The sequence below is a fragment of the Falco naumanni genome, chromosome 5 (genome assembly GCF_017639655.2).
Source record: "Falco naumanni isolate bFalNau1 chromosome 5, bFalNau1.pat, whole genome shotgun sequence".
Taxonomy (NCBI): domain Eukaryota; kingdom Metazoa; phylum Chordata; class Aves; order Falconiformes; family Falconidae; genus Falco; species Falco naumanni.
The window spans coordinates 76,271,492-76,296,401 of NC_054058.1; the positions used below are offsets into that span (position 1 = coordinate 76,271,492).

Sequence of the window (24,910 nt, forward strand, 5' to 3'; positions counted from 1 at the left end):
ACAACTGATACAAGTCTGCTGAACAGATGTTCTACTTAAAACCAGCAACTTTTCAAGCAGTGGAGCTATACCTTTACTGTGGCTGCAGAAATGGCAAGCCAGAGTCAGTACGGTTTGATTTACTCTTTCCTGGCAAAAGAAATCACATATTCCTGAGCAACGTGTTTCTTCAATTATAGCACCTGAAGCAACCAGACTATAATCTCAAATTCAAATGTCTCTACAACACACTGCAACAATTCCTGTAAATCATATAGGTGTAATCCAAGGTACAACTCCTATGAAAAGAAACAGGAATTGCATATCATCCTATGCGTGTCACCAGAAACAAACTTTTTTTTAAAGTCAGAATATTATTTATGAGCAATTGTATTGCACATCGCTTGGGTTTCTTTGCCCTTCCCTTCGGATTTTATTCCTCTCCCCTTCTCCTGCCTTTTCATTATTATTGTTATTATTATTATTGTTTTGTTGTTATTACTATTATTATATTAATTATTGTTGTTTTGTTTTTTCTTCTATTATTATTATTACTATTATTTTTTTTTCACTCCTTTTTTATTTAAATTATTAAATTGCTCTTATCTCAATCCTTGAGTTTTACATTCCTTGCTGGTTCTCCTTCTCATCCCTGTGCGGGGTGTGAGGTGGGCGGAGAGTGAGTGAGCGGCTGCGTGGTGCTTAGTTCCTGGCTAGGGTCAAACCAAGACACTTGGCAGTTTTAGGTTTACAGGTCGGCTCAATGATCTTAAAGGTCTTTTCCAACCTACATGACTCCAAAGGGGAATTGTTTGAAGGTATCATTTTTATGTTCTAAAGACAGAGTCCAGAACATCCAATATTAAAAAACAACAACAACAAAAAGCATGCTGGATCCTTCAAATTATAGTTAATTGCTGGTCTAACAGCAAAAATGCATACAAAATATAAAGGTTTCTGGATCAAGGCCTAACTGTGTTGTTTACTAGTCATCCCACAATCACTATTTTAAGCAATACTCACTGCCTCTGCTCACTGACAATGCACTGCCTCACACGCAAAACTCCCTTACCTGTGGAAGCGGTTCAAAGAGGTATCCAATAGCCACAATTACCAACAGAACCATAACTGAAGAGAGAGCACCTGCAATCTGAGCAAAAGAAGGCAGAAATCATTTATAAATGCTCCCAAAGAGCAATATTACTGCTTGGCTAACCCCTCTTGTGCTTCCTACAGGGCTGGTTGTTCAAGTGATTTTGATCCTTCCCACTCAGTTCACCCATTTTGGCTTGTGCAGCTTTCTATTCTGGCCCAATCCGGATTTGAAACAGGGGAAACTAGTTATTCCTTCTGGTCTAGACATAGAAATCTGGCAATCTTGTGAAGCTTCGGACTTTAGCTTTGGAGCCCAAAAAAGCAAACTTTGTTTAGCTCAAAGTTTGGGTTTACATACCTGTGTTTTCCCACCAGTGCTTTCCTGAACAAGGCTCCGAGACATGGAGCAAGTGACTGAAAAGCTTTGGAAAAATGACCCCACAGAGTTGCATATTCCCAAGGCGATAAGTTCCTATGTTAAACAATAGATCAAAACAGAAGGCAGTTACATCTAGCAACTATACAAAACTGGAGCTATCCACACATATTAATAACCACATCTTATTTACAGTAATTACTAGCAATCTTATTGTAGAGAATAAGAAACCTTATTGTAGGTTATACTTGTGGTTCTCATAAATGTGCAAGTTGATGCATGTTAAATCATCTGTTAAAGTATGTGAAGAAATGCTGGATATATTTCCCATCCTTAAATGTTACAGTAATCAGTCAGACTGAAAACTAAAACGAATGACAGCATTGTTTGTTTTAAGGATTTCAACTTGGGTATAACTTGAATTATAACTTTGAATATATGTGGAAAATAGTTTCTCATACAAACACTGTTCTTTGCTTCTCACCCTAACTATCTGTTTAGTACTTATTAGAACCAAGAGCAGCCTTGGCTGTGTTTCCATGGCTGGTAATCCATTGCTGTACATGAAAAAAACAATGTGTGTTCACTGCTACATCAGAAAGATCCTACGGAAAAACTGTTACCATGAGTGAGATCAGAGCTCCATCTACCTCAGTACTGTGTTTCTGATGCTTAAGAATTTGCTTGTTATGAGGCCTCCACAGATTACTCTGCATCCTGCTAGTTGTAAATGAGGTGCTTTAAGTTATACGTTGTCACAGAATGGTTGGGGTTGGAAGGGACCTCTGGAGATCGTCTAGTCCAACCCCTGCTAAAGCAGGTTCTCCTATAGCAGGCTGCACAGAAGTTCTGGATGGATTTTTTTCTCTTTGTGTTTCTACAATCCTTTTTCTGATTCATTTAAACACTTTGCATATACTGAATCCTGTGATAAGGAGTTCAGTAGTTTAACATCCAGGTAAAGTAGCAGCTGACACCACCTGAGGAAAAGATCTAGATGCGTAACTCGGGTCAATGAAGTGATGATCACTTTAACTAATGTAAATAGAGCCGATTCCATTTGTGCAGCTACAGATTTGTTCTTTTCTCTCTTTGGGTAACAGAACAATGACATCAAGGCTGAGATTCATCTGACCAGATATAAAAATCCGTAGGTAAAAGTCATTCAAACTCCATTTACTCTCAGAGGAAGACAGCCATTTCCAGAAGGGGGAACTGCTGACCAGTGCTGTCACATGCTTGCTCTAAGAAATGCCTTGCTGCATATGAACTGTGTCTCCCTTAACACCACAATGACATCAGCCAATAATCCAACTGCAATACTGATTCTAAAACGCACAGGAAAGACAAGAGTAGGTGAGGATGACACACTGTTTTAGTTTTTGAGAGTCCTTACCACAGCCTTGATCACTCATATCATGATCAGAATGTTAACTATAGGCAGGACCTATTGCTGTCCCAGAAAATAACAAGCTGCATATTTGCAATAGGTTGGAATAAAAAGAAACTATAACACATAACTGGAATGTCTAAACTTCAGATAATAGTTCTTTTGACACATAAGGCATTGTATTTACCGCACGACAACCCTATTATGCTTTGCTCTGTTACAGAAAGCAGTGAGAAAGTAGCTGCCCATCAGGACAGTCTGGCCCAACAATTAATATTCATGCATATGTCCAAGTCTAACAGAAGCTTCCCAAAATGAAGCTAAAGGGGAAACTGGAAACAGAAGAACTTAAAATAACTCCTGGCATTTAAATGTGTAGGCTATCAAAAACCTGACCTGATTCCACTATGAAAGAAAAACTCGTTTTTGTCCAATATCCCATTCTACTTTAATGATGTAACAAAGGTGCTACTGAGAATTTTCAACAAAGCAACCCCAGTGCTTTTACCTGATTCCCATCAATGGTGTAACCATGTTTAAGGGCAAAGATCTTGGCCATTGAAACAGCCATTGAAAATCCAACTATTGCTATTGCTACTGCATCCACAAATATTGCTGGGATGAGCTGAATCTCAGGAACCGCTGGTGCACGTAACCTTGAAGGTGAAACAAATATTTACAAATTACTGTAATAAAAGCTACATGCCATATGGAAAAGGTATAGTTTTAATAAGAATATATCATCCCTACCCTTGAGGAATATTCCCAACAACATCCACTCTGTATGACTCACTCAGATTCATTCCAGCTGAAACTCCTGTGCCAATAATTACCTAAAAATCCACAAACACATTTGTAAACATCAGCTAGAAAGAGATAAAGCCACTCGAAGAACTAATAACAGTTAGCTGATTACGATTACATTTATTTGTCAATCAGTTTTCTAAGAGTTAGAGAAGAAAGAAGCAGATAAAAAGGAGGAAGTATCACGATTTTCCCTCCATCTTGTTCACCCCCACAGATTTTATAAAGTTTTCTTGGAAACAGTGAAGTGGAACATGCCATGGTACGATCTGAATCACTTGAATGCCCTTTACCTCAGCCAAGCTCAGGCAGAATAGTGTATCAGGAAATTAAATGCAAGGACAAGCCAGAGATGTCTGCACTGCCATATTTTCACGTGCACAACCTGCATGCTATCTGTAACCAGAATTGGTGCAGCAGCAGTGAAAGGAACAGGTGTAAGATCACTTTGCTGTTGCCTTACTGTCAAATACCTATTACACCACCTCCATCATCTCTCAATACCGTCCCTTTCTTTGTTCCTTCTGTCTAGATTGTACTCATACCCTCAGTTATTCCCTTTCTTGGCTCTGATCTCAAACTAGGCTGTTTGAGAGCTCTAGTTATCCAAGAACTCATTTTTAAATCCAACCGCTTTTAAAGGTGAAAGTTTATCTAAGATGTGGGCTTTGTGTACGTTAAGATAGTCTGCTTTATCCATGCAGTTTAGAGAAATCATTCAAAACAGAATCAATGCTGCAGTCAGTTATCAGTCTCAGAAACAGAGAAAGGAAGGCCAATTAGTAAGTCCTGCTGGTTCCTGTGCTTCTTTCTACCACCGCATTCTAAAAAGCATGCAAGCCCTGCAGAACCTCTGAAACAGGCACCCGTAAACACCTTCCTTCAGGAGGGGGTTCTGAGCTCCTGGACTCCATGTGGGAAATGCTGCTCAGGTGCATGTCTCACAGAGAATCATTCAGGTGCTGAAACTCCAGGATAAAGTGCGTTTTACAACAAATCTCTACCTACTCATTACCATAGGGGACTATGGGTTTTCAATTCTTCTTTGGGACTTTATGCCTAAAACTTGGGCACATCAGTGCCTAACCTTATGAGTATTCAAAACTTCAAAAGGATGAAGTGTCAAATGAATTATGTTCAACAGAAGTTACTCTAAAGCTCAATAAGACTTGATAGAAAATGAGATAGTTTCTACTGCTTTAGAATACTTATATAATTGAGCCATAGAATTTCACAACTCGCTTACCACAATGATCTCCATAGGAATAGGAACTGGGAGCTTCTTCTTAAACCGGAGATTGATTTCCTTGCCAATCAACAACAGAACAATGCACGTTAATCCAACAACCAATGCAGCAATATTGGTCGTCATTATTTTTGAAAGCACCGCAGCTATGCTCTGTAACACAATAAAAGTAACATAATTATTCCTGAGAAAATATAATTATGGAGATTTGCCACAAAAGAAAAAATTATACACTGCTGTTCAGCTGTGGTTTTATTCTGCATTTATAACCACGGTGAATCAGTGCCTCACCAAAATTCCCATTGTTCCCACAAAACACAGAAATTCAGAGTATGTCTGTGAGGGAGATGCATTTGCAAACATTTACAATATCAGTCTTTCTCAAATGGGGCAAAAATTTAGAGAAAAAACTATCATGGGGGAAAAAGTCTAAACTAAACCACTTCTGTTATCTTTCACATTTTCACACATATTTCATACTGGCAGCTACCTGAAAGTAATAAATGCAAACCCCTTCTAATACCTTCAAATATTCTTTGGCAAGTCACATCTACTTAAAACTGCATAAACTATTGTAAAACGATAAGGCTGCTGATACAACCATTGAGGTTACCATAGCAATATGATTAAATAACCATGATCTTGCAACACTGCTGCACTGGCCATTATTCCAAATATCTTTTAGTTGAAAACACTATCAAAAGGGTGTTAGGAAAGAAAGCTTGCTGGGACACAGAAGTGCTAGAGGGTAAATGATTCCCCTAACAATTACTTCTCCTTCCACTGCATTTAAGAAAATAAAAATAAACAAATGACCTCTGGAGAGATCTTTGAAAGAAAATGTACATACCCTTCTGTAGACAGAAGGAAAATTACAGCAACTATCAGGATATTATACATTCAAGATGTCCTGGTAGTACAACTTGAATATATACCTTCCCTCCTATTTGTTTGGCAGTTAGTCCATCTGGTTTCTGGATTAGTGAACCAAACAGCAAATTTAGGAATTAATCATTAGTATAGCCTTGTTTCCAAAAGTTTTGTTATATTTGCATAAATCCACAAGAAAGACTCCCACAAAGTATATTCTATAGCCTTCACGTAGTCGAAATCCTGAAGCTTCGTTACAGCTGAGCCATCAATCTGCTCAAAAGCTTGGGTTTTCACAGATATCTGAGATCTTCCCTATTCTTCCACTCAGGAGTTCTTGTCTGCAAAATCAGAGCATTGATTTTGTGATAACAACTTGGGGCTTCCTAGACTGGCAGGCAAATCAGGTTCAGATGCATTTCAACTCTGCTTGTTCATAACAGCAAGAAAAGTAATGCTCATGTAAACTTAAAAGCTTTGGATGTAATTTCGATTAGAAATGTCCCTTTAAACAAATAATTTGCTGCATAGGATCCATTACATTTTTTTCAGAGCACAATTGTAAATTTTAAATTTGAGTGAAGAAGAGCTTTTGGTTTTACTTAAGTCATAGTAGCCAAATCATAACTTTACACTGCATGTTTTTTCTTCTGTCCGCTTGCATCACAATGTGTTAGACAGAAGGTGAGTGGAAGATCAGACTATGAGCTACATCAAATACCTGATCCCTACATGCTCTGAACAATCAGTTTTAATGCTCGGGGTCTTTGATAAACGGCAGGTTTTTACAGAGTGTTCTTATTTGACAAGAGTTTTTCCCACTGCTCTAATGAACAGGTACATTTATGATCACACAGCACTTTGTGTCCAACCATGCTATAAAACAGCTTTACAAACAGGAAGTGAAGAATATTCCCATCAGGAATTGTGTGTGAAATTAAAGAAATACAGACTGGGCAAGGTTCTGAGAATAACATTTCCTAGCTTTGCAAGACATGTCTGGTCTACAGTGAAGCATTTTAGCAGCATGTTTTTCTTGCTTCAATGAACATTATGGTGTTCGTATTACAAAACTACACTTAGCAGAATCCTAAAACCTGCCCATCTCAGACTGCGTTGAACTACCAAGCTGCGCCTATGCTGCACTTTAAGATGTCCATATATTGCTATGGCACTTAGAGACCTCGTACCCAGTTTTGAATACTAAAGTGTTATTCCACTTAATGCCAAAATAATAATTAAAAAAAAACCAAACAAAAGGAAAAATCCTAAGTACTAGATCCAGACAATGCAGAATTTGCACGTTTAGTAAATGTAGTTACTCACATATACAACTGAGAGGGGTCCACTGTACCGGTTAGTCTTAACGCCAAGGAGATACTTCAATTGAGAAGTAAAGACATGAACTGCTGCAGCAGTAGTAAATCCTCGCACCAGAGGCTCTGTTAGATAGATGGCTACAAATCCAAATCGAAGGAAACCTAAACACAACTAACAAAGAAGAGAATTATTAACCACGTGACTCCCACTGTAGCCTGAGCATCAGCACTGTATAGCACACAGGCCACAGGCCACCTCTCTTTACTTCAGTGCCCCAGCCGGATAAGGCAAACCTGAATTTGGCCTTTCTAAAGCCACAGTTCAGTAAGCAGCCATCAATGCACCAAATCTTCCATGTCACTGGCCGGTGCAGTGTGCAATATGGATAAACATACGCGTTTGTATGCACTCATAGACAGATTAGAGAACATCAGGTTGAGTTTTTCTGATGCAATAGGAAAAAATGAAAGGGGGAAGGTCCCATTTTTCCCACCCCTCCCCACTTCTGTTATGTGGCTGCCACAAAGCAGTCTGGAGTCTACACAGTGCAGTGCTGAAGCACAAGTCTATTGACAGGGGATCCACCGTGACCCAGCACACCCTGCAACTGCAAGTCTAGCAGCAGCATCTGAACTTGCCCTTACAGTTAACTGCAAGCACATACCTGGATAATTCCTGAAAGAAAAGCGAGAGTCACAGCCACCTGTACCCTCTTGGTATCCCTGGCATTGTAATATTCAAGGAAATCTGTATCATTAGTAGAATTATAGCCTATAGATATCATTTCATCAGGCACTTCTCTCACAGCAACGCCACCAACCATCATACTAATCACAGCAAAGGTGCCTGAAGTAAGAGGGAAAGGAAAATAATTTGTTAAAATCCTGGAGGTTTTTTTTTTTTTTTTAAGAGTGGTTCTTATTGAGATGTGTGCAATTAAAATATAATAGAATTTTATACCTAAATATTTTATTTTTTCAGTCCCCAAATCTGCTCTAGTACTCAGCACCATTAAAGCTAGTTAGATGGTGAACATATACATCTACAGTAAGTAAACACCATAATTTTTTTCTATCTCAGTTTCTATTATGCAAATTAGAGATTCGTCCTGGCCACACAGGATGACTGCAGCGATGAAATTACAGTTCAGGAGTTCACAGCACACACTTCTAGATCTAATATGACAAAAAATGCTCTTCTATTCCTTTCTAAGTAGGATGGATAAATTAACAATAAAAAATACTACTACTGTTTGACACATCTGTATTTCTTGTATTCATTTAAATTCAAATTGATGGAAAACAACTACACTTCCTACTTCCCCAATTTTATTTTTTACAACTTTATTAAACACATGCACACACAGACTTTCAGTTATCCATACAGATATACCTATTGATATATGCTTGGAGGTTCCAAAAAAAGTATACAGAAAGACAGGATAAAATGAAGAATATAGGCCAAATACTGGGGGAACAGCTGCCAGCAAAGCATAGGCTAAACCTAGAAAACAAGACACAAATACGTATGTTAAGCAAACGACAGAAAGAAACCATCTGAAGCAAAAGGATTTAAGCTTACTAAAACTGAACTCACTTAATAGGAAATCTTGTGACATATCACAGGTTTAAAAAACAAGAAGTCTTGCAGCAAATACTCTTTAACATGTATAATACTGTAGGGCAGTGCCTAGAAACCTGATGGTTTGAGTCAGGAAACCAGAAGTATCTAATTACGGGCACTGCAGGTGTGTGCATGCATGTTTGTGCATACATCTGTGCACCTGCGCTCTCAACGTTTCACCTTTGGGGCTGGAAGTACTTTTTGATAGCCAACAAGCACTTTATGTTGCCTTTTGTCTGTCAAAGAATGTAATTGGAAACACCCCAAACCCCATAAACAGTGGGACACATTTAATTTTTCTTCTGCTTTTCTCATCAGACATGACCTTCATGGTAATCTATGACTGATTAAACAACTCCCTCCACCTTCACTGCAGAACAAGTGGGATGACATAACAGTTTATGTTTCTGCAAAACATGCTCCAAAATATAAAATGAGCAGAGAATCATTGCTTACAATCTGTAAGGTCATAGAGAGCTTATAGCCTGATATTCTTCCCAAAAAAATAAGTCCTTTTTGTTATCAAGCCCTGTCCAGTTCCAGGCAGTGGCAGTGCAACTCACACCATTTCTGTTTGTAAGGGGGGCTGGCAAGCATGGCAATGGAGCTGTGGGGAAACTGCTCTAAGGGCCACCAGGGAGGGACACCTCCCACAGTGCTCCCCCTCTGCGTGACCGAGCATGTGCTTATCATAGGACCAGGCTCACAAGCAAATTGTGTGCACCACGTGATATGGCACATTATGGTCCCAAGTTCCAGCAAAATACATAGTTCTACATGGCTTGCATTAATGCAAATTAGACACCAGAACTGAACAAAGAGGCCTTGAGAAGAAAACGCTGTATCCTGGCTTGGCTTGGTTCTCCATTTCACCTTCACAAGAGCAGACTCACGACACCTGAGGAAGCTGTGTGTTCTTGCCGCACTTGGGCAGACTGGTCCAAGTTAGGACCAAAAAGCTCAACAGTCCAGTGCAAATTATGAAAGGAAGCAATGGTTCACCCACCACGGAGAGCTAGTGATACTTGAAAACACCTCTTCCTATTAATGTATTTTCAAACTGAGAGACAAAGCATCAGGTTACAACGAAAGAACAAGAACAGGAAAGGATCTTCTGTGTCATCCAAGCACTCTTGCACAGTATAATAGCTCACAGTCTTGCTCATGCCCTAAGCAATGGCCAAGTCCTAACCAAGAATTCAAGTTCCTATCTGAACTGGAATGATATCATTTATCCTCTTGCAGCAATGAGCTCTTCATTAAGTATTGTTTATTCTCTTGCAGCAGTGAGCTCTTCATTAAGTACTGCTGAAACACATCCCACATATATTCTCTGCCCCAGGGGCTACCTCTCATGCCAAGAGAATCAGCAGAACACCCTGTACTATAACAGCCTGGCTTTTAATATGGTGATGAACTTAACAGTACAAGTGACCAGAACTGAAAACTAGTGGTTTCAAAACCAGGAGGGTGGGTCTATGTGAAGTTCCTATCTGAATACCCTTTTATTCCTTTTCCTTTTCATTTGTACTGGCATTTTTAGAGGCTGTCAGTGCCAAGGAAATAAAGAGATATTGACATGACAGGAGTTCACAGCTTAAACACCCTGGCCATTTCAGTTCTGCCTGGAATGATCCCCAGGCTTCTTTGAACTCATGCTTGCTAGAATTACATGCATTCCAGAAAAATAAAAGTTCAACTTTTGCCTTTTTAGAAAGATTAGGAGCAGCTTAAGGGCATGTCTGCAGTCACTGAAGAAAAGAATAATATTTAGTTTAAAGCGAAGTCACAAATTAATTATAAAGTTCATAGCTGACCCACTTAAATTTTAGTGTCCTTATCTGATCATCACATAAACTGTGTTTCAGTATACAACTGGTAATGTTTGTGTCTACTGTATGGCAGATTTGCTGACAGTTAACCACATACTTATCAATTTAACATAAGCTGACGTTTATATTTGTGTAAGAAAAAATATCCTTAATTATAAAAAAAATGCACAAACCCAGGAAGCTACAGAAATAAACAAGTCAACTGCACAGACTAAATTAGGATATTCCACTGCTTTAATGGATTACCACCTATTAAAATCTAGGCTTCTCGGATTTACAGATTAATTCTTCATACCTACCTCAGCCTTAAGGGGAACAAGTGAGGTAGAAATATGAAATATGAAATGCTTAATTACATATACCCTTAGCATGAGGACTCCTCTGGACTGGGCTCTGCACAAATTCAAAAATTCCCTCCACTCTGAGACCTCCTGAGGAAATCTACTGGGACTGTGGCAGCTGTCGTGAAGCTGCCATTCCCAGAGCAATGGTGACACCCCATCATGATACTGCTATAAAAATCCTGTCACTAACTCCACTGCAGTTCTGAAACTGCTGATAGTAAGGCGTCAGGCTGAACAAAAGATTCCACTGGTTCAGTCACCAAGAGCTGACCAGAAAAGTGAACACCAGCTTTCTCTTCATCTTCCACAGAGCCTGCTCCTGAAACTTCCAAGTAATTTAATAGACATTCCACAGATTTTCAGTCTTGTTATAGAATATACTTTTGATTTATTTCCACTATGTAAATCACTTCCCACTACTATCATTCCAGCTTAAACCTGTGGCTTCTAGCCTTAACAGAAAGAGGGATCAGTCTCTGATTTCTTGCATGTTCTTCTCTGGTTGAATTTAGTTTGGTTACTTTGCAACAGTTGTCATCCTGAAACATGTCTATATGTTTATTAGATATTGCTACCCTCTGTAGGAAATCTGCTACAACTTTCAGGATGATGGGATCAGAAAATAAGAGAGCGCATTCAGCAAAAGGTTTAGACTATAAGAAGCTGGTTCTGTTATTGAGAGCTTTTCGTATTGATCAAAGAGGTATGCTTCTCTCAGAGTCTGCTGCATATCACTGACTTGCAGTTTTAAGGACATCATCATGATGGGCTGGTCAGCAGAATGCTGTACTGATCTCCACACACCCCCTGAAATACACATCCTTTTCTCATGAGCACCTGTTCAGGAAGCCAAGCACTACCATAAAAGCACACACAGAAAAAGCAAAGAAGGGATAAATAAATCTAGAGAGATACTCACCTTGAGGAAGCTGCATAACCCCAGTGCTTATACCTGAGATAATGTCTCCTAATAAGTATTCCTTCACTGGGTAACAGGGAAGCCATTTTAAAATTGGTAAGAAACTGTAAAGATGAGACTTGGCTTTCTTAGAAGAACAACTGAAAATACAAAGCAGAAAGAAAAAGTTAGACACTAGCAGTGGTCAAGGGTCAAAAAAAATTGTCTTTCATCCCTATGCAGGAAAACCACTTTATTAAAGGCAGACTCAGGCCCCTGAAGACTAATTTCTGGACAAAGCTTAAACACAAGCAGCTACAACTAGCCCTTTATCATGTGTTGGTTGCTGTTCACAAATCTTACATAACTGGAGGAGAGAATTACAGTCTTGTGAGGCTGGTGGTCAGTGGGAAGCGAAACTGTTCAAGTCCATGCACGACTGAGCAGTCACACAACACCTTTTGCTGAAATCATTCCTAGTAACAATCCCCTGAGGATAACTTGCTTTCTGACAGTGGTTTTCACTCATCAAAGTACTTTGCAGTGATTTTTCCTATTTTTATTTCCTATTTGCACGCTTCATACTTTTTTTATTATAACATATTATATACTTATGCTTTCTTTTTTTTCTTTCTAAACTATTATTTCACTAATGCTTGTTACTATCACTTGTACTGATAGGCTAATGTTAAGGCTATTTGAGAACATAACCTTTCTTTACCCTGAAAGGAAAGGCACCAAAGTCAACAACACTGATCCTTGTGCCTCTTAGCAGAGTTATTAACCTTTTGAAACCCTGACTCATGACAAATGAATAGAGCCAGGAAATAAATATCTCTATCCAGTACTGCCACGCACCATCCTTGGATTGTACAGTGGTAAGAAAGTTTAACCTTGGGTAAAAATATAACACTGAGATCATAGATATGCTTTTCTGTGTAGAACTGCAAGAGAACTGCAGAGATTTGTTAACATTTCTGAATTCTTACGGGACTAAAGTGCATGGTGAGAAGCTTACTGCTACAAGTGAGAGCAGAACTAGTTATCCACATTTCTCCATGTTTAAGCAGATTAAATCACAAGTAGTCATAGCTCAGGAGGATATAGATCCACATCTTTTACTCAGGACAGGTAAGTTTTTTGAGGTGGAATTAGGTGCCATTACCATTAGAACAGTTATTCCGTTAACCAAAACAGATTTCCAAATGTCAAATCACGTGAACAGGAATATTTTACAGACAAGCAGTTGGGCAGAAATCATTTGTTGTCTTGCAGAACAAGGTTCTAGCAAGAAACAGAATCAGCTCTGCAAATGAAGCATGGATAAATGTAAAGCTAATGAGAACTTAACTAGAATAAGTTTCTCCTTGCTATCCTCTGGTACCACAGAGCAAGAGTTGCACAGTTAAAGACAATTCCTGTCTAACCAGATGATACTTGGATTCCAAGGCAGTTAGTTAAAATCCACAGAATGCCTCTATTAAGTCCTTATTAGACTAATAATTTAGATTTCTATGCAGCTGTCATACGTCTCCACTCCTGTTACATTAAAGGATCATGTGAATCACAAATCTGGCTGTAAGTATTTCCATGTAAAAAGGACAGATATTATGAATTCACATCACATGATTTGACTAAGACTTCACATTCCTACACTGAATATTTTTCCTTTGCATTTTGATGAAGGCAGTTAAACTAATTTATCCAACATTTTGTAATACAGTTATATATTAACATATAAAACCACATACACAATTTCATCACAGTCTTTCTGAATAATCAAAGTAGAACTAGTGCTTTTATCTTTTAGGTTTCTTTGAAGAGATTACCAGCTGTGTGCATGAATCAATTAAGAATTAGAATACTTCTAACCAATAAAATAAAGATAAGACAAAAACCCTACCGACAAGAATGTGCAATCTTCTGCCTTAAAGTCTGAGGTGTTCTTTCTCGTCTGTGTAGCTGTCCTTGCAAGAGCTTTTGGTTATATATTGGTCTCTCCACACAATACCTCTGGGTTTGCTCAAGACATGCTTCCTTTTCTTGAGCATGTTCCATAGTTGATGTCATGGAGCAGGAGCCAAGGAAGAACAGTTCCACAGCCTACACTGAAAAACCTGTTGCACCAAAAAGAATTTTGGTTACATTTTTAACCTCAGATTGGGAATTTCCTTTCAAAGAATGTATTTTGACAAGCCAGAGACAAGAACTGTGAATGCAGTTTAAAAGCACTAATTAGACTGTCTGTAACAGCAGTAAGTAAAAAACCCACACTCATGTCTTTACTATAATGGAAGCCATTAATTTATGCTTCTCTTAGGTAAAGAAAGCTTTTTCATTAATTACTTTGTAAATAATTGCACAAACAAAATTGAAAGGTTATATTCATGCTTATCTGGATTTCCCCCCTCCAAGTTTTTAAAGAAAAAGTCAGTGTCGAAGGGAGATTACTTTATTGCTGAGTTACTTCCTGCTTACTCACAAACTGTCACGTCCACCTCCAAAAGACAGAACTCCAGTTTTAACACTGAGAAAGCCACTTCTTTCTTCCAGATAGCTAGTCCGTTTATCTGCCTGCCTTCTCCTACTTTTCAGAGGCTTCTTCTTCCAGACAGCATCTCAAGGATGCACAACTGACTACTTTCAAAAAGTTATTCTTTCAATGGTTGTGTCATTTCTGTTATTCTCAGTCCTGCACCCACTAAAACAGGAGTCAGGAGATGCACACAATTTTAAAACTAGCCAGAAGATTTGTAAACATCTATTCATCTGTCTGATTCAGCGTCATAAACATCTTAACATGTTTAGGAGATACTCTGATAATTCCTTTGCCCCGTGTTGCCTGCTTCTAGAAATCTGGAGCAAGAAACAACTCCAAATTATGAGCAAAATGACAGGACTGCTATATCGTTAAGCAGAGATGCTGGCTAACGCTACATTTGATGACAGAACGTGAGTGCAATGGGAAACAGAGCCATAATTGTGAACAAGGCCCTTGGGCTCGAGTCCAGCAAGTCACTTAAGCATGTGTTTGCCTTCAACCAAGGCAGCTAACCCAGAGGTGTTTAATTTTTAGCTGTACATCAATACTTTCCTAGAAAAGAGTTGCCGCGCAGAAATTAAACAAATTGCTACCTAAACACTCAAAGATAATCATGATTGGTCCAACATTCTGATTCAGCAAATACAGTCTGCCTGGCAGCAAAATACCAATATCGCTACCTAAGCCTTCAGTTTGATAAAGGTGCTGGAATTTTCCATGCGGGGTTTGCTGTTCTCTATCCCACAGAGCAGACATAGCCTAGCATGTCTTCAGTTCTCATTATTTCATAAGCAATATTTTCCCTACATAGTCACAAAAGGATATTTTTACCAAAATTATATATTTTTTAATTTAAACCATATTCAAAATTTACTTCATCTTTATCATGTGAAATAAGATACTTAAACCTTGTTGGTAAGAACAGTGTCATATCAAAGGTACTGTCAGAACTTGTTACCTTTGCATCCCTGAAACACATCTGAAGTTTCTTTTACATCTTCCTATAGTTTCCATTCACTGGGGAGCCTGAATGACATTTTGTGAAGTGTTTCCTTGTGTTATTGTTTAGAAAATTGTAACTCTCCACAGATGAATAATTTTCCCCCCCTACCTCCAGATTTTGATCCAGTCGACATTAGAATAGGATTGTTCTACCAGCAATTCCCATCTGAGCAGCCCTCTGGCTTTTTTCCCACCTCCATATTATCACATGTATCTTACTTCATATTTACAGCAATGCCATCCATACTAAGATGTATGTTTGGCCACCGACATCTGTAGTGCTTTTTTTTCCATGTCAGTATCGACCTATCCACAAATGCCACTTTCTACTTCACACCTTGCCCCATCACAAACAGTGAGCTACCCAGGAATCCTAGCGTATGAACTTCTGCCCAGTGAAACTGAAACTTTAATCACCCTAGTATCTGCTGGAAGGGCAACGCAGCAGGGCACAAGCAATCCAGGAGCCTTTTGAGGTGCAGTGATGGCACAGGTGATGGAGGAGCTGACAAGGGGACACACTCTGCCAGACCTGATACTTATAAACAAGGAAGAACTGGTCAGGAATATGAAGCCTGGGGGCAGCCTTGGCTGCAGGGACCATGAGATAGTGGAGCTCAGCATCCTGAGAGAAACAAGACATATAGTAGGCTTACAACCGCAGACTTCAGGAGAGCAGGCTTTGGCCTGTTCAGGGATCTGCTCAGAAGAATCCCATGGGATGTGGTCTGAAGAGAAGTGTCCAGGAGAGCTGGCTGATTTTCCAGGATTACCTTCTCCAGACTCAAGAATGGTCCATCCTGAGTAACAGGAATTCAAGCAAGAGTGGTAGGAGGTTCACATAGATTAACAAGGAGCTCCTGACAAAACTCATACATGAAAAAAAAGCATGTGAGGGGTGGCAGCAAGGACAGATGACACAGGAGGAACACAGAGCTACACTTTGAGCATGCAGGGACAGGGTTAGGAACGTCAAAGTCTACCAGGAGCTCAATTTGGAGAAGGACATGAAAGGCAACAAGAAGGTGTATCGGCAAGAGGAAGACTACAAAAAATGTGGGCCTTCTACTGAAAAGGTGATAAAGGACATGGTGAAAGACGAGCTTTGCCTCAGTCTACTGGTAAGATCAGCTTTCAGCAGCCCCTGAGACCAGTGGGAAAGCCTGGAGCTAGGAAAACTTAAATAAATGGAAAAGGATCAGGTAAGGGAATATTTAAACAAGTTGGACATACACAAGTCCATGGAACCTGACTCATTGACTTGATAGCCTTTTATGCTAAGATGACTGGTTTGGTAGAAAAGGGAACATCAGTGATATTCTTTATCTTGTATTTTTCAAGGCTTTGTAAGGCTGTGCCTCCCAGCGCATTCTCAAAGACAAGCTGATGAAGTATGGGAAAGATGTAGCAACAAAACAGCCCCCTTCTAACCCCAAAACAATTCAGGTTCTGATTGGGATATGTACTTTCCACATTCAAGTTTGTTAAGCTTCAGATAGATTGGTTAATGTTTGGAAGAGCCACACAAGTTTGTAATGTAAATCTAGATCTGGAGAGGTGTTAAGATCTCTATCTCCAGTTCCTTTCTCGTTTCTGTACATGTGCCCAGACTATTCCAGGTACTACAAGGATATACAGAACAACAGAAGTTCAGTCCTGCCTGTGTTTGTCATGGTAAAATAAATGATACAGATGTATTTGACTAACCGAACAGGGTTCAACTCCAAATCAGTTATCCAGATGATGGCGAGTGTTTGTCTGAAATACTACCAGAGGTCACAACCCAAGTTTCACCATCACTCGGTCTGAAGGTTTTTAAACCGCAGATTGAGCATTTCTGATTGTTTGAACAAGGAAGTTATACTGTACTGAATCATGAGACCCACCTAACACAAAGGAAACGTGAGGGAGGATATGATAGGATCTTGTGTTTAGCTATGGTTCACAGTAGATACCAGAACATACACAAGAAATCACATGCCATTAAAACAGGTCCTAATCTACCCCAGAACTATAGCTGGATGCATAATTTTTGGTATTCCATGTCATGTCACCAACTTCATCTTAAAGCCCTATATAACCATGTTCTCTGATGATCATTTTGAATACTAAGCTGTAGAAGATGAAAGTCTTTAATACCACCCATCTCTTTTGCAAAAGCCCACACAGAGCAAGGATTGAGATGCTTGTCTTTACAACAGATGATATGCGTTGTCCATAGAGAAGCAAAATCGCAGCATTTTGTGACTGGTTGAAGCGTCTCTCCACGTGTTTGCTGAATAGCAGTATGACAATCTGCCAGCAGAGATATCCAAGGCTTGGAAGTTCAGCCTTGCTCTTCACTTCTAGCATGCTCAAGGAACAGCAAAAGCAGGTACTGCCATTTTCATTAAAACAAAGTTTACTGCTATGATTTTTGAAAACTCCCAGAGCTTTATCAAAAGGAAGAGAAAGGCTATGTCTGGGCATTTGAGTCTTAATTAGTAGTGGAATACTGCTCTCAACCTTTGAACTTCGTGGCAAGAATAAAACTAAAGAGCTATAAGAAACACTGCCATTAATCTTATCAGCCAGATAAGAGTTGAGCTGAAGTAGTTAAAAGCTGTATGCAAAAGACTTAAGAGTTGGTGATTCTTTATCTGACTTGATAAAGGCCTGTCCTATGTCTTTACTGCTGTTATCAAATTGAAGGTGTTAAAAAAGTGAAGCAAACATTAATTTATAACACTATTACTAATAACAAAGTACTTTCTTTTCCCAATCTTGGACAATAAAGCAGGGCTGTCAAGCCACCTACACTGATTCTTACAGAGGACAATAATTTTTGATCCAGTCCACATGAATTAGACTGCAGCCAGAAAATTGATAAGGACCATGATATGGCTGCTGTTCCTTAGATTCAAAATGTGACTATGGAGAGGAGGGAAAAAAGAAAAAAAAGAAGAGACATTAAGAATAGTGTACTGTGTGACTACTGCAGCTTTAATAGGCTTATAATTACAAAATGGGGCTCCTAACCTTGTGTATCTAACCTAAATGTATATGAACTACCTAATGCAACAGGGGGGAGTCAGCAGCAGATCCACTGACTTGCCTGTTTTAAAAGTGCAGAAAACCTTTCTTCTGGTAGCTAAGCACCGAGCTGCTTTAAATAGTGGAAAAGCACTAGTACAGGGTTATAGCAGAAAAATGCATCTGTTGGGGAATTCCAAGTTTGCTCACAAACTGCAAAGTCTATGAAGTATTTTGTCTTTAAAAGTACAGGTGATCATCATCAGCCAAAGGGCTAGTGGAAATGCTACCACTCTATGTAAAACATGTTCTCCCAAACGTACACTGAAAAGCAGCATTACTGCAAGGTCTGTTCTACTGTCTTAAGAGGCTAGACAAAAAACCTGAGACAATTTCAGGAACCACATGTTCTCTCATTTATTTCTTTCCTCTCTGGCCTCATTCCCCAGTGTGCCCTATGCCCTTCCACTTATCCTATCACCTTCAGTGATGTGTGTAAAATTAGACCAAGCTGGAATAGAAGTATTTTTTTTAAAACAAGCACAAAGGTGTAAAATGACTGGGTGGGGTCACAAGGAATGTGCTCTCCTAGTTTCCTTGGCCTGTGCTTGTCATCCTCATTCCTCCTCCACCACTCTCACTAAATCCACGAATGAATAGATTCTTTAGACCTGTAGCCTTCATGTAAAGTTTCACAAATTCAGAAATAACTTGTGAAGCAAATAACATTTTCCTTGTGTAAGTCCTAAGATAATAAACGCACTCTAGGAGTGAACCTTTGGCGTGGGGGGAATGATAATAAAAAATCAGGACCTTGAATTCCTATATAGCTTTTAGACAGGCAAAATTTCCACTCTGTTGCACATAGAAAGGTGAGATGGCTACATAGCCCGTGCTGGGTTGTGTGATAAAAAGCTCCTCTACATGTCCACAGAGTTACTCAGAGGGACAATGGCAGGACAAACAGCCTGGGTAATACCCTGCTGGGCTACTCCCAGGTCCACCAGACCACCAAAGGCTCACCTCCACTGGTCCAGAGCAGCACAGGAGGGTCAGCTATAGGACCATGGGGGTCCCTGCCAGTCTGGGTGTGAAAGCATCTGTGTATCCCACAGTAAGAGCACAAGGGGTGGGGAGGCCACTACTGGGACCTGGGAAGTGAAGTCCAGCCACACATGCGTGCATGTGATGATCTGTACCAGCAAATGGACTGGGGCTATGAACTTGAGGGCTCATATGCCCAGCTACCAGCAACTGGGGAGACTGGGGTGCAAGAGGTAGCTACTGGGCAGACTGAGTGTCTGAGTGCAGTTGCTGGAGGGACCCACCTTGTACATACATGTGTGTGTATGTATCTCTATATATGTGTACATATTCTCACTACTGGACCTCCATCCTGCTTAGCCAGAGAGGGAAGGAGGATGAAGCTGTTGGTGTTGCCTGTCTAATCTGTGCAACTTGCCATATATATATGTAAATATGTTCTGTATATGTGTTCTGTGTGCTTGTGCCTGCCGGGAATGCATCCTCAGCCTTGATAGTGGTTGGACCTGGGGGTATGGAACAGCAGCAGCCTCACCTTCCTCAGGCTGTTGGACTCAGTATGACATATTTTCCTCTAATAAACTGATCCTGTCCACTGAAAAGAGCAGAAAACAGCATGTGAGGCACAGAGATCCTTGTCTCAGGAAACAGTAACAAATTACACCTATGTGTACAAATTACACCTATGTATATATAAAAAAAGATTATGTAACTGATAAGAGCATTTTATATCTCATGTTCCATGCCAAAAAATACTTTAGCCTGCAAAGATTTGCTTCATGGATGAATGAATTTATTAGTATCTTATTGGTATCTCTTATCAACCAGCAATCTCATGTTTGTTTTCAACAAGAGGATGTTTTGGGAACCTATTATGATGATTGAACTGTTTAATTAATTCCACATAAGACAAACACATGGAGCACTTTGAGCAGCAGAATACTGGTCTCCTTCCCTCTCAGATATAGATAAGAGATAGCTTCTGTTTCCAGTGCAAACATGTTGACAACCATGAGAACCCTGCAAATATGATCATACCTATTCCTGCTTTTTGTAGCTTCAGTGACCTTGGGTCTGAATCTGGCATCCTCCCCTTTCTGAAATCCAAAAGCAGTAGCTAGTGATAGTGGAATCGGGTAAGTGAATCAGAATGGCACCAAGGCTGATGACCCCCTTGTCATGCTTAAGCCAACTGATAAGGACATACACCCCCTCAGAGACAGGTAATCATTAGCTATCTTCATTTTCCCAGAGGCAATCCACTGCCAGAAACTTTGCTGGAGCAGTCTTCATTGTAAAGCTCCAGCTGATAATCACAGGAGAGAACATAAAATCAAGATCATGCATATACAGCAAGCTAACCCAGAATAATTTCTATAGTTCATGTGACCTCAGTGCACCAATGACCTCCAGCAGCTGGTTGATCTTTTCTGGCAAAGTGGAACAAGTAGCAGACATCAAACAAATGTCTGTGCAGAAGGAAGAAGTTACATGATACAGTTCCTTCAGCAGAGAAACCACCAAAAGAATACTCCCCCTCTGTATCTGCTTCATCAACCCTGTTTACATACATCACTAGCCTGTCAAGTACTCCATCAAGCTAAAAATAAACAAAAAAACCCCACACACAAAAGAGACAGAAGGTTGTTATTTATGACCAGAATCATTTCAGTCATCATGTTTACAGTGCAAACCTCTCAAGCCACAGGGGAAGCTGAAGGATAGTAAAACACAGTGTCAACACAGGAAGAAATGACTGAGGTGGGGGAGGGGAGAAGAGGGCATTTAGGATGGATCTATAAATTTACATTCCAGTTTCACTGCTGAAAACAAGGCATGAAGTACCTACCTTACTTAACTAATATGATGGTCTGAAATGTCTCCAAGGATCCACTACAAGCCTTTCTTCCTAACAGTTTCTGAAAGGATTTGCCCCCCTGTAGAACAGTACCTGAAGAAAATCCTGAAGAACTGTTGCTTCTGACAAAGTCAAAAAGAACTTCAGCATAGCGCAGACACTATCTGGGAAAGTAGTAGCAGTAACTACTTATCGAAGCTACAAGAGAAGTTCAACTTCCCTATCCATATCAGGATCTGCATTTGGAAGAAACATTTCATTCTTGGCAGCTACTTTACAATACACATTTTCTGCATGTATCTTTTGTGCACTAGGTATCAAACCAAATCCTACAGGAGCAGTGAGTAGGACATGACTTGTGACAGATCCTGTCCCCAAATATACAACTGCTGTTTGTTTAAGATTGTATTATCCAACTGTTTTCCTATCTCCTATGTACTTAAGGGTGTTGCTTCATGTTCTAAAGGCAATTACCAGTCAGTGGGAATGACCTTCCTCAACATCTTGATGCTGAGCTTACACATTAAGGCCATGAATGCACAGCAAACACAGGCCAATACTGCTTTCTCCTGAAATATTTAAAGTTCATAGTAAGCAAAATGAACATACAGATAAGTTGCTCTGATAAGTATCTCACAGCAACCCCCTGCTTTATTTATTTGCAGACTCACCTTTGCATTTCTTCTCTGGCTGACGACAAATCCCACATTTTAAATGTCAGACAGCCTTGTGTCTGTTCTTAACTACACAAGTAAAAAGACTAACCTTCATACAGCTAAAGAAATGACTCCACAATCTCAAACAGAGCAATCAAATAAGATGGACAATATACAGAAATTGCTTTGGACCAATGCTAGTTACTACTAGTTGGCGCTGAACATGTTCATACGTCAAAGGTTCTATGCTACAGAGTATAGGAATGATAGAACAACCTACCACACTCCTATCTGTTCAGTTATACTTTACTTTTACTAGGCTATTGAAGCACAGGACTTTCAGATATGTCTGTGAGGTCTTCATGAATCAGTGGCATTTATTAGGTAGAACTGAAGATACGTGTATCCTGTGAAGAGTTCTAAGACAGTAGCGGCGTTCATTATCCAAGCATGCAGTAAAGCTAAGAATCTACCTACCAAAACACTCTCTATATCAGTTTTGTAAAGATGTCAGTCCCAGAGTTTAGTTCAAACAGGTCTCTAGGGGCCAAGAGTTCTCCAACTGATTTTCAAGCATGTTTGGCAGAACAACCCACTATGAATGAATTCCTGCAACAGCTAACACTAAAACAGGGTGCCAGAATGAAGGAACCGGAAGAGCAACATGGGTGTCTGGATGAGGATCATCAAATGGAATGAAGAAAGCTTCATTGAGTAATTTTCTGGTGATTTCTTGCAAGAACCTTCCTTCCTCAGAAACACATATGCAAAAGAAAAATGTCACCAGAAAGTAGGGAAAAAGAAAACCAGACTCACTACATCTGTAGTAAGTTAAAGACTCAGGTCATCTGTTCAACTATATGGATGCAAATACAGCACCATCTATAGCATTGCAATGCCATAATGAAAAAAAGATCATAAGCATTGACTTTTAAACATGAAACTGGCAAAGAAATAAAACCAGAAACACATGATACAGAACTGAAAACAAGGAAACATGAAGTATAGTGCAAAATTCCAAACTGAATAATGAAATGGTCCAGAGACAGAAGATAAAGAAACAGGGACAGCTTCAAAACCAGTATTATGTCAAAGCTGCATAGCTATGGCACTATCCTAGTAAAGCAGGAGATGCAGGGTTAAATCCCAATACGCTGAAGTGGTAACTGAACTCAGGTCTAGCTTCCTCTGGGAAAGGACTTTAACCATGTTATGCCATGAAGTTATGATAGCAGAAGCAAAACTTCAGTATTTAGAAAGGATATTACAGATGTCTGTATCTACAACAGATCTGTACTTTTGCTCCTTACATGACTCTTCAGACATACTTGAGCTTAGCAAGGCTCCCCAAGAACAGGAACAGGCAGTTTCCTGTGGATACCTCTGAGTAACAATCCAAGGTGTCTCCTGGATGGTATACAGAGTTTTGAATTCTGCTCCATGAAAACCAGGTGCCCAAAATTGAAATTTTGCAACACCTCATCAGCTCAATCCTTAATTTGATCTGGCCCTACCACACAGAACTCTAACAAGGATGCTTCAAATGACAGACACTGCAATCATCAATTTAGGTTGGAAAATTCTGTCCATGCTTTAATTATGAGAGGTTTTCTGAGGAGTTTTCAAAAGTCCTAGCCCTTCCCCAGAACGCAATTTCCATAAAATAAATGAAAATGAACAAATTGACCTTAGCTCTAGCCCAGTGTAGATGCCAGAGTATCAGGGTTTCAACTAATAGATTAAAATACATTAATTAGCTAAACCCCCCCCACACACACAACCCCAAACAACCCACAGCAATACAAGAATGCAAATAAAATGGAATGTATAAAATGGTAGTAGGCAACAGTCAAAGTACAGCAGTAAAACTTGATCCACTGCCTGTGCAAGAGTGGTAAGAATTCTTCCGTGAAGCCTGGAGAAAGAGAGGCACCACCCAGGCAGTGAAATACAGATTCATTGTCAAAAAGCTCCCAAGAAGGCAATCACACCAGTGCTTGTTACATAGGTCTTCCCAGCTTGCTAGTGCACAAAACAAAAGAAACACAGTTAATGCTAGTCTTGGAGAAAAATAATCCAAGTTCCCCGCACTTTGATCATTAATAAAATCTACATCTTATCAACGCAACTGACTTGCAAACCCATTCAACTGCCTGCACAAACTTACAGCCGTATCTTCATACCCATGGAAATACTTGACACTGTTTGTCTATAGCTTCCTCATTACCTAGGCATGTAGAAAATAAGTACAAGACTGGATTCCACTGCTGCTTATAATTTTGAAGAGCAAAAAGCTATAGATAACAAGCTATAAAATAATAGCAATGGCAGGTCTTGTAACCATATTAACAAACACTATCAAGAAATACTATCTAGCGGGACAATAGTGTGCTGGCTAACAGATTTAGGGAGGGAAACACATCAGGATAAGGAAGGTATTTAATTCCTTAAACTTAACTGGGAATAGGCTAATTTGAGCTTGAGAATTTTAGCTTCAGCATGATCTTCTTGTGCTGAAAGTTACAGATCTAACAAATCATCAGACAGAAAAACACAAGCTTTAGAAAACCAGTTCTTACAGAAAAATTATACCAGCAATGAAATAAAAGAAAAAACAGCAGTCAGTAGTTCATCTTCTTCAGATTCAGAAGGAAGTAAATGCTGGATCATGGGGAAATGCACGAGAGATGCCAGAAGACTCTCATGTAAAGCCATTCAGAAGAAAAGTGACTGGTATGAAGAAATGAGGGAACCCATGAAAGCTATTGAATCTTGAGTTGTGAATTAAAGCAACCTTTTTAATGTTGGAGAGAAGCTGGCATAATTAATAGACAAGAATAAAAGGCTTTCTGGCTTTCTCCCCATGTGCCAATGTTAGCATGGGAAGAATGGACGGCTGAAGTAACAAAATCCCTTCTTAAGAATTTTTGCATATTCTGATTTAATCATCAAATTGAAATCCAATGTACATGCACAGATACAGTATCATTGTAATTCCATTATTCTTTGAGATCCACTG

The 24,910-nt window shown here is 39.5% G+C and overlaps 1 protein-coding gene across 3 annotated transcripts in view; it reads right to left on the reverse strand.

Moving 5' to 3' along the window:
• Nucleotides 1-24,910, reverse strand: part of SLC26A5 (solute carrier family 26 member 5) — a 36,590-nt gene that overhangs the window by 8,666 nt on the left and 3,014 nt on the right. For 2 of the 3 annotated variants that reach the window (XM_040596531.1, XM_040596530.1), the window contains exons 2-11: nucleotides 13,681-13,894; nucleotides 11,799-11,938; nucleotides 8,473-8,583; nucleotides 7,745-7,926; nucleotides 7,087-7,251; nucleotides 4,891-5,043; nucleotides 3,591-3,673; nucleotides 3,349-3,496; nucleotides 1,433-1,546; nucleotides 1,052-1,129 (exon numbers count right to left, since the gene is read on the reverse strand). In XM_040596531.1, the coding sequence (XP_040452465.1) occupies nucleotides 1,052-1,129; nucleotides 1,433-1,546; nucleotides 3,349-3,496; nucleotides 3,591-3,673; nucleotides 4,891-5,043; nucleotides 7,087-7,251; nucleotides 7,745-7,926; nucleotides 8,473-8,583; nucleotides 11,799-11,938; nucleotides 13,681-13,847 (1,341 nt within the window). In that variant the 5' untranslated portion in view covers nucleotides 13,848-13,894. Of the gene's footprint in view, nucleotides 1-1,051; nucleotides 1,130-1,432; nucleotides 1,547-3,348; nucleotides 3,497-3,590; nucleotides 3,674-4,890; nucleotides 5,044-7,086; nucleotides 7,252-7,744; nucleotides 7,927-8,472; nucleotides 8,584-11,798; nucleotides 11,939-13,680; nucleotides 13,895-19,912; nucleotides 19,973-24,910 lie in introns of all 3 variants that reach the window. The other variant, XM_040596532.1, reaches the window with a different exon arrangement.